Here is a 10,634-nt window from a genome sequence, read left to right on the forward strand (position 1 = left end):
CGGCAGGGGCTGACGCCCCACCGCCTCCACGAAGATTACGCCTATGCTTCTCTGGGAGGGAAGGAAGGAAGGCACCCTGCTGCTCGCTCTCCTCCTGAAGGGGCCACAGACACAAGGAACTCCAGCATGTGTGAGGGGGAAGCCCGGCTGCTTCGCGATCCATGGTGGCCGGGTGAGAAATGTGTCTCTTGCCAGATGCATGCCAAAAAGGGGGGGCCCTCGGAAGCGGGAGGGGGGCCGAGGGGGAGGCCTCTGCGTTCCCTCTGAGAAGCGCAAAAAAGGTGGGAAAGCAGTGCGCCACACGCAGCGTCCCTCAGAGCAGCTCTGAAGAGGAGAAAGGGCAGGGACGGCGGTAACAGGGTGAGCGGAGCAGCCTGAGCCGAGCAGAGCTTGTTGAGGCAAGGCGAGCATGGTGGCGATGGCTGCACGGTGCAGGGCAGCACGGAGCGGCGGGGCTGGCCCTTTGGGAGAAGAATTTCCCCACACTGGAGCCACGCCAGGGGGTGAGAAAGGCCAAGGAAGCGCTTTGCCCAGCACAGGGGGGGGGGGCAGTGTAGCTGAATGACTAACGTGCTCACACTTCCAGGAAGGAGCCCGCTGGACCCCTGTTTGGCTCCTAAGCCCAAGCCTGCCGGCAGCCACCTTCTCACCACCAAGGCGGGGGTCGCCCCTCCCCACAGGAATGCTGCTTGGGATCATAACTGATGGGTGGAACTGAGGATGACACCTGCGGCTTACAAAAGGCAGAATCCAGCAGGTGGATGAGTTTTCAGCATTGTTGTAAGCAAATTCTGCAAGAAGGAGTAGCTTGACCCAGTTATTCTGGCAGTGGTTGGGGCAGTATGTCAGCTACTTTTCAAGCTCTTGGTTTGCTTGTTATGACTGCTCAGTTTGCAGGTGATTAACAGTAGTAATGTGAGGCTGAACTACTGCCAGATGACAGATTTCTTTCCAGACCTTGGCAATAAATTGAGAACCCACGTCGGTGTTGATGTGTTCAGGGAGGCCATGGAGATCTGTGTGATAAGAATCTGGGCTGCTTCAGTTACTCTGGGAAGATACAATACAAGGAGGGTATAAACAGGTGTAGTGGTTAACTGCACAGACTCTAATCTGAGAGAACTGGGTTCGATTTCCCACTCCTCCACTTGCACCTGGCTGGATGACCTTGGGCAAGCCGTAGTTCTGATAAGAGCTGTTCTTGAAAAAGAGCAGTTTCTGTCAAGAGCTCTCTCAGCCCCACCTACCTCACAGGGTGTCTGTTGTGGGGAGGGGAAGGGAAAGGAGTTTGTAAGCCGCTCTGAGACACCTTTGGGTGGGGGTATAAATCCAATCTCTTCCTCTTCTCTTTTTCTTCTTCTTGGCCCACCACTGTCAGAACAGTATAATCAACAACCGAGCAATATATTCTAGGGAGGACGGTTACCCAAGGGTCTGGGCAAATTTCCACAGAGCAATCTTGGCAGAGCAGCTTCTGGGTGGGTCATCAGATAGCTTGGTAAATACAACCACAGATTTATTCGGACTGGCAAACACTTCAGGGCTGCATTTCATTGGGGCAGTGCGCCCTGGCCAGAGATTCCCTACTGAGCACGAGAAAGACCAGACCCAGCTCCTAGTTCTCAGTCATGTAGGCTTGGCTGTACAGGGAGAGGAACAATTTGTACTAGTTAATGGACCCACATAACTCCATCCCAAGTGCTGTAGAACATGCAAAACACCGATGTTCAAAGGGGCATTTTTTAGGAAAGGCTTAGACTGGCAGCAGGATGGAGCCTGTACAATGGAATAGGATTGTAGTCTGCTGCAATGATTATTCTATGAATTATCCTGCTTTTACTGCATTGCCTTCCCTTGTACTTCCACTAACCATATTGCTTATGGTAGCAGTTCTCAGCCTGTCATATCTTACATCCGACCAATCAGTTTATCAAAGAACCTGGGTCTCAACATGACAGAAAGAAAAGGCCCACTTTTTTCCCAAGAAGGACACTTATGTTTCCAGGCATTGTGTTATTTATCATCTCAGGTAGCCCTGGGCATTGAGGGAGAGTGACTTCTTAGTCATTCTCGTGAAAACCCTGTATCCCACCTCTGGAACATGTACCAGTGGTTAAGAACCACGGGTTTATAGTAAATCCTGCCTTTAGGTAGTTTCTTGTTCTCATTGTCAATTAATTCTGTCCTGTGGCATCATTCACTGGATGTCTTATGTGGAAGGAGTACATTGCTTTTAGTCTGTAACCCACCTTACCTCTCAGCAAGAAAGGTCAGTCGCAGGTCCATAATGAACAGCAAAGGCAAAGCTGGGAGCAGACCTGCATAGAGCAGAACCCAAGGCTAAGCAGGAGCATGGCCAAGGCCAGGCGTGAGGTCAAAGGTCAGGATCATCAGAGTAAGAGCTGTACTCACACTGCAGACAAGTTGCTCGGAGAATAACCAGAGCACAGCTCTGGTGCTGCTGGGCTCAGGTTCTGGATTCATTCCCCCAAAGCACCTGACACTGTTTAAGATGGTGGTTCCTTCTTTGGCCAAAGGATGGCCTGTATCTGTATCTACTATACTGGCCAAGAAAAATCAAGCTGAAGCCCAATGACACCATAAAGACTTAACAAAAATTCATTCCAGCGTAAGTTTTCACAGGTCAGGGTTCACTCCATCAGATGCTCAGAGTGTACATCCAGTGTGATCTGGCCTCAGTGATCCATGCTCTGACTACACCCAGGTTAGATTACTGTGATGTGCTTTACGTTCAGTCTTGTGGTGATCTGTGATTGCTCTGGTAAAGGGAGGGCTGAAAATGAATTTAATAGGTTCTCTTCAATTGAGTTTTCAGGGGGGAAATGTGACGATGGTACATTGCAAAAAGTGAGAGAGGTGGGCCCCAGTGCGTCCATCGGGTCGTTACTGAGAGGGTCATCAGCCTTCTTCATGTTCTTTACACTCTTGGGATCCTTTGTATACTTTGCGTCCTTTACAAAACCATGTTTTTTGTGAATTAGGAATAAGGGGCATTACAGTTAGGTTCTCAAAAACCCGAGCTGGAAAGATGACCCTGGAGTGCAAAAATTCTTTCTGTTGCATCATTGTTCTAGGACCCCTGGAGCTTCTGAAAGTAAGCATTACTCTTTGTGCTTGAATCTGATTATGAAATGGCACTGCCTGGATTAAATCTAGTGGAGGCTTTGCCTTGCCAAAAAGGGCTTTTAGATGGTGAGCAGCTTGTCGAGTTGAGTTCCATGACAGTGTCTGCGCTTTATATTTGCAGACTGTTATGCATATTTTGCAACCCTGCAGTTTTAGCTGGGATTGGGCTGCATCTGCTTGATATCTCCAGGAGGTTGCCTTTTCTCTGTTTGTTCTCCAAGACGTAGAAGTTGAATGTAGATGGTTTCCTGTTTGGGGGCTATCTGATATCTCACCAGAACAGTCTGAGACCATCTTGGTGAGTTGATTAATTTTAGCTTCAATTAGCTTAATTCTTTCAAAAATGACATCCACTAAATGGTTAACTGGATAAGATCCCCTGAGTTGTTAGAACCATTACTGGTGCTGGTGTCTTTAACAACTGTGCTGCCTTTGCTGTCTTCTCCGAGTAGGGTAAATGCCTCTCCCGTGTCTTTACTACATTGGTGTCAGGCAAAAAATTAACCAGAGGTGCGAAGCGGTTTGAAGTAGGAATAGTACAAGCATGAGGGGAAACATCTGAACCAAAGTAGTCTTCAATTTTCGCCTGCTTGCTGGCTGGCGGTGAGGGAAAATCCCCTCCATCGCGAGCCCTTTTACAGCCGCCCATAAAAAGGTTCAACAACTGTCTTTCCCTTTCCTTTTCTTATTCGCCAAGCAGTTCTCCAAGTAGAAAAGATTACAACTGTTTTCTTTACGCCAAGAAAAAAGAGAAAAGTATCTTAATCTGTAACTTGCTGTTACAGACCTTGGTGCATGTGGGAGGTGCCAGCCAGTGTTCCCTCTAAGCTGAGTTAGTGTGAGCGAGCTCACAGTTTATTAGCCTCCGGCTCACAGATTTTTGCCTTAGCTCAGGAAGGATGGCTCCAGAGCAAACTAGTTTATGCAGTAGCCAAATTGCTCACTCACAACTTTAATGCCAGGAGCTCACAAAGTAGAATTTTTGCAGAAAAGAACATTGATGTGGTATATGATCACAACTGCTAGAATGTCCTATGCACAGTGTTGGAAACAAGACAGAATCCCGGAAATTGGGGAATGGATAAAGAAATTAATATTCATGGTTGAAATGGACAAAATGACAAGGAAACTTAAGAACCTTGAGGCAGAAGAATTCTATGCAGATTGGAAAGACTTTAAAGAGTATCTAGAAAAATATTGGGATGTAAAGGACAATTTAATTTGCTTTGACAATTATTGAAAAGTTAATGTTATTAGATGAAAGTTAATTAAGAGAAAATACTACTAGAAAGAAGCATTATCGGTAGACTATGAATAGAAGATAAGTGGAAAATAGAAAAGAACTAAGAAATGGGCTGGAGGTTGGAGCACTGTGGGAAGCCAGAAAAGGGGGGGGGGAGAAGAAAGGATGTATAACAAAAAATAATATGTTGTATGTTTGAACTAATAATATATCCTAATAAATTGTTTTTTGGGGGAAAAAACAAAGTAGAATTTTTGCTCACAAGATTCGACATCTTAGAGGGAACATTGGTGCCAGCATAGAGGCAATAAAATAGCAGTTCCTGGTGAACGTCATGAGCTTAAAATATGATAAACAAACAAGCAAAAAAACACTGCTAATGAATCAGTCTTGGTTAAGCTCTTTTGAAGTCATTTAAAAGTCAGTAAAACAATTAAAAACCTTAAAATCCACAAAACACCAGGACGGCGTCTGCAGGTGCCACTCCCTCCCTACCCAGAGTCCCATACAGACAGTTGCAGCAGCAGTGCCACATGTGCTTTACGTGGGGCTGCCTTTGAAGGCCGTCTGAAAACTTCCACCTCATACAAAATGCGGCAGCCCGGCTACTGTCACAGGCAGCGTAGCGGTTTGAGTGCTGGACTAGGATCTGGGAGACCTGGGTTTGAACCCCCAGTTTGCCATGAAAACTTGCTGGGTCACCTTGGATCAGCCACACACTCTCAGCCTCACCTACTTTACAGGGTTGTTATGGGGATAAAATGGAAGAGAGGAGAATGAGGTAAGCCACTTCAGAGGCCCATGGGGGAGAAAAGCAGGGTATAAAATGAAGTTAATAAAATAAATAATAAAATATTGGGATTGTATGACCTCAGGGCTGAGAGATCATCACTGGCTGCCTATTTCTTTCCAGGCAACATTCAGACTGCTGATTCTCACCCCCTGCTCTCTGTGCTCCTGCCTTCAGACGAGAGGCGGATGGCAACCAGAGACAGGGCTTTATCAGTAGTGGCACCTTGCTTGTGAAGTGCCCTTCCCCTTGAGGCTGGCCTGGTACCAGCACTGCTTTTTTTCAGGCACCAGGTCAAAATGTGTCTGTTCAACCAGGCTTTTAACACCATTTTAGTTTGCTTTTAATCTGAAGTGGTTATTTGTTTTTATAAGCTACCTTGGGCAGGTTCCCTGGAGAAACAGCATAAAAATTAGCTAAATAAATAAATCCATAGCAGATACATTGTATATGTAAAGGTACAGGCAACAGAAAGGCAGAAGCAGGGAGATGATGGAAAAGAAGGCCTGTTACAAACAGTATCTGATCAAAGAGAATTCAGTCCATTCAGAGTGGGTGAGGGCCACTCCTAGGGTTGCCAAGTCCGGCGTTGTGCCACAGCGGGGGACTCCTAGCTGGCGGCTGGAGAGCGCGCGCACCGCACATCACCCGGAAGTGACGTGATGACGCCAGGCACGCTGGGGCAAGGCCACGACCATCCGAGGGAAAACCATAGAGTTTTCCCTTGGAATACCGTGGCCCCAACCCCAGCGTACCCAGCGTGGTTGCGTCACTTCTGGGTGACGCGCACATAGGGGTGGGGCTCCCCCCGGGGCCTGATCCGCCGGCGGCGGGGAACGGGCCTCTGGGGCAAGGGTTTCCCTGCCCCCCGGTGGGGATTTGGCAAGCCTAGCCACTCCCAGCCATAGAGATGAGTTGTTGTTGTTCAGTCGCACAGTCAAGTCTGACTCTTCGCAACCCCATGGACCAGCTCCCGCCAGGCCCTCCTGTCTTCCGCCATCCTCTGAAGTTGGCTCAATTTCATGTTCGTTGCATCGATGAGTAGAGTATAATAAACATTAAATGAGATCAATCAAGGAAACTGAAGTGTGAGGCATGAGAAGCAGAACTACTTAAAATCTATAAAGGTAGGGCTGCCAAATCTGGGTTAGGAAATTCCTAGAGATTTGGGGGTAGAGCCTGTGTAGGGCAGGTTTTAAGGAAAGGAAGGACCTCAGCAGGGAAGTAATACCATAGAGTCCACCCCCGAAAGCTGCTATTTCCTTCAGAGGAATTTATCTCTGTAATCTGGAGAGCACTTGTAATTCGGGGGAGGGGTGCCCCATGTGGCAGGATTTGAGTCCAGTAGCACCTTAAAGATCAGCAAGATTCCCAGGGTATAAGCTTTCCAGAGTCAAAGCTCCTTTCAAGCAGAGTATCTGACAAAGGAAGCTCTTTTGACAGTTGAAAGCTTATGCCCTGGAAATCTTGTTGGTCTTTGAGGTGCCCCTGGACTTTAAGCTTGCTCTTCTATGGCAGACCAACATGGCTGCCTGCCTGAAATGATCTACATAAAGGGTAGCCAAGAAAGTCTTCTTGTACCAGTACATGACATTTCATGAGTCACTATCTGAAAACAAATAAGCAGCCAACCATGAGTTACTACTTTATCTACTGCCAATTTCTGGTTTTATGAACTGTCTGAAGGCACTTACCTGCTGTTTCTCATTTCTTTCCCCAGGCTCAAGTGAGCAGGGCCTCCACAGACTTCTGCTGCCATGGACTGGAAGACCTTACAGGGCCTGCTGAGCGGGGTAAACAAGTACTCCACAGCATTCGGCCGCATCTGGCTTTCTGTCGTGTTTGTATTCCGAGTCCTGGTTTTTGTAGTGGCTGCTGAGCGGGTTTGGGGAGATGAGCAGAAGGACTTTGACTGCAACCACCGGCAACCTGGTTGCACCAACGTCTGCTACGACCACTTCTTCCCCATCTCCCACATCCGCCTGTGGGCCCTGCAGCTCATCTTTGTCACCTGCCCCTCGCTGCTGGTCATCATGCATGTAGCCTACCGCGAGGACCGGGAGAGGAAGAATAGGGAGAAGAATGGAGAAAACTGTCCCAAGCTTTATAGCAACACAGGCAAGAAGCACGGTGGCCTTTGGTGGACTTACCTCTTCACCCTTTTCTTCAAGTTAGCCATTGAGATTGTCTTCCTCTACATTCTTCATAGGATATGGGACAGTTTTGACCTGCCACGCCTGGTCAAATGTGTAGACTTGCCCCCATGCCCAAACATTGTGGACTGCTATATTGCACGGCCTACAGAGAAGAGGGTGTTCACCTACTTCATGGTAGGTGCATCTGCCATCTGCATTGTCCTCACTGTGTGCGAGATCTTCTACCTCATCTTCAAGCGGGTTGTCCGGTCAGCGCAGAAGTGGAAGAAGAACAAGAAGTCTCTCTCTTACAGCAAGGCGTCTACCTGCCAGTGCCATTTGCGATTGGAGCAACCGCTGGATGGAAAAGTAAAGCTGACACCCTCGGAGGCCCTCAGAGCCTCTGCCCCTAACTTGACTTTAATTTGAGGGGATGGGAGGAACCCCAGATGGCTGGCTGTTGTTAGGATGGTTCCACTTTAGGAGACACAGGATGGGGGAAGATGGTTTGGAATGGAGGCCACCCCTCCACAAAACATTGCCAACAGATTCTTCCACCAGGGAGCACCACCACCATGTTGCTGAAGTTTAAAGACTAGGACATAGTCCTCCTCACATTCTGTTTACATGAAGCCATAACTGCTCTTGAGATAAAATGCATGGCTCAGACATTCCAGCGTAAAATGTGGTTTGTGTACCTCTGGAGGATGTGGTTTGTGTACCTCTGGAGGATGTTGCAACCTTTTTAAATCCTAAAAAATATATGCATTCCAAATTGTTTTCTTTCCCTGTCTTGTAAAGATAGGACTAACAGATAGTTGCTAAGAGAGCTATAACTGTCTAACATGTGCTGCGGTCTTCAGAAGACCCCAAAGAAGATGTGGGTCTGAGCTTTGGTTCCTTCTGCTGACTCATATCAATATTTATAGAGTGCTTCACAGGGCTGCTAAAGCAGGACTTAGATAGTTAATTAGAAAGATTGATGGAGCAAACCTCATTTGGCTTTCCTTCCCCTGCAGGCCAACCTTCTCCAAGAGAACCAAGTCCTCGATGTCCAAAACCCAAAGCCATATAACTCAACTGGACATGTCTGTGGATCTGCTACCAAACTTTCACCTGAAGGGGGACAAAGTATCTGAGACATTTTGACAGAAGCCAAAAGAGCTGCCATAGGTCAAATGTATTGTGGAAAGGAGAGGACTGGCTCATTGCTACATAATGTACGCTTGTGTTCACATGAGTATAAACAGCATTAGATGACACCACCTTATTTCTGAACTGTCTACACACTGTTTATATGGAAGACCATGTTTCACCAAAAGGAAGGCTTATGAGTTCTTTGCTGTGCTTTCTTGGGAGGAAGTAAATTCTCCTTCCTGTGGTATAACAGGAGCACCCTGGGAAGAAATGAAGAGGGGTTTACTCTGGTAGCAGTTAAACTTGCCTCTGGAAACAGAGCCTAAAGTGAAATTTGAAACAAATTAGAGATGTTCTGTCTTAGGGGAGATAGGGTTTCCAGCTGCTCAGAGAAATAATGTTCTGTCCTTTTGATACAGGTTTAATTGGATGTTATTTACCTGATGACATTATTTACCTCTATGCCATGAGAAATTTCCACTGCCAATTTCTACACATTATGGTTGAATCTGCATTTGAATTTTTAAATCAGTTTCGTGCTCCTGTGACGCCGTCTTTCTCTATGCATGATTGAATGTTGTTTGGAGAAGATTCTTTTAAAGCAGTGCAGAGGTGCAATGACAGTGGAGCTGCCCCGAAAGGATGATAAACATATGTGGATGTGCAAAAGTATGCTAGCACTGTTGAAGTGTGAAAACAACACCAAATGTAGACAGCTTTTTTGAAGACGGAGTCAAAAGGCTGGGACACCGGTGGGAAAGACAAATGCAGATTCGGTCTAAGCCATAGTTAAGTGTACTGGACATTTTTCCAGGGTTGCCAAAAAAAACCCAACAGTGGGGGCAGGGAATCACCTGCTCCCCACCTTGGAGCAGTGGTGGAAGAAAAATAAAAATGGCCACCAGGCCACCAGCCAGCATCACTTCTAGAGAAAATCCAGAAGTAACAGGAGTCCTCTCTAGGAATCACTGGAAACTCTCTGGTAAAACCATAGAATTGCCATCTGGCAACCCTGTTGGCAAACCCTAGAAAGAATTTCAGTGGACGCTGAAAGACTTAAAAAAAAAAATAAGAAAAGGAACATTCTTGGGGGGGGGGGGGTTGTACAAATCTTGAGGCAACAAAAAAGAGCTGGCCTAAAGTGAAATTTGGATGTTCCTCTATCAATAAAACATCTAAGGAACAAAGAAGGAAGGGAAAAAAGTTGTAATCGAACTACAGAAATTTACATTGCTTTCCCCCCCCCTCCCACCACTCAAAGTGGCAGCAGGCAAAGCAGAAGGCCTCCTACAGTAGTTGGAGGCCCTACTAATGTTAACAGCAAATAGCAGTGCTTTCGCTCCACGTGTCTTTTGTACAGCAGGCAGATCAGGCAGAGATTGTTTTTAAAATCTGCCCACGGCAATTTGCTTTTCTTTATATAGGGCATGAAAGAAATATTCAGATTTGCGAATTCTAGCATACAAATCAATCTTTTTACAACAGGGATAAACCACACATCAGCGGTGCATCTGAAAGGGGCTATATATACCATTCTAAATTGTATTCAAAAAAAGCTCCTTAGCTGGCAGAGATTGGCCAAGCCTAGGGCTGCGTACTAGGGCTGATAGAGTTGTTAAGAGATATTCTCTTTACCCAGTTTCTCCCTGCAGTCCAACAACTTGTTTCTTCTCCCTTTTTAAAAAAGAATTTGAGTTCTGTTTCAAATCAATTCTATTCTATTCAAGAGAAATTTGAAGCTGGGGGAGCAGGAAGGAGGGGTTCTACAAAATGTCAGAATTTCACTCTGCAGATGCTTAGAGGCAGGCAATGTCTTCCAAAACCTTACTAGCCTCCTATTAGAGCACCTATGGAATGTAACATTCCTGCAAAGGATTAAATTACAAAGGGGTGCATAGAAGCATAAGAAAAAACTACAAAGAGAAATGAAAGATACATTCTTCTTTGGAAAGAGCATAAGATCTGTCCAAAAAAGGTGAATTTTGGAAAAAGAAATTCTGCTCCCCATAATTATGCAAACAGGGTCTCAGGAAGAGGTATTTTTCATCCCTGTCATCCGTGATCCTTTATCTGGGGATGCCAAGGACTGAACCTGGGATTTTCTGCATGAAAAGCACAGGCTTATCTACTTACATAGTAGCCATCTTCTCAAAGTTAGAGGCACAGGGCTCTTGTCTGGCCC

At 46.4% G+C, this 10,634-nt stretch overlaps 1 protein-coding gene across 1 annotated transcript in view; it reads left to right on the forward strand.

The window, feature by feature from the left end:
* The window catches only part of GJB3 (gap junction protein beta 3), a 49,724-nt gene extending 40,725 nt beyond the window's left edge, over positions 1-8,999 (forward strand). The window contains exons 2-3 of the mRNA XM_015423826.1: positions 6,901-7,684; positions 8,335-8,999. Of these exons, the coding sequence (XP_015279312.1) occupies positions 6,938-7,684; positions 8,335-8,454 (867 nt within the window). The 5' untranslated portion in view covers positions 6,901-6,937 and the 3' untranslated portion in view covers positions 8,455-8,999. The remainder of the gene's footprint in view (positions 1-6,900; positions 7,685-8,334) is intronic.
* The last annotated feature ends 1,635 nt before the right edge of the window (positions 9,000-10,634 follow it).

The sequence above is a fragment of the Gekko japonicus genome, unplaced genomic scaffold (genome assembly GCF_001447785.1).
Source record: "Gekko japonicus isolate JY-2015 unplaced genomic scaffold, Gekko_japonicus_V1.1 scaffold180, whole genome shotgun sequence".
Taxonomy (NCBI): Eukaryota; Metazoa; Chordata; class Lepidosauria; order Squamata; family Gekkonidae; genus Gekko; species Gekko japonicus.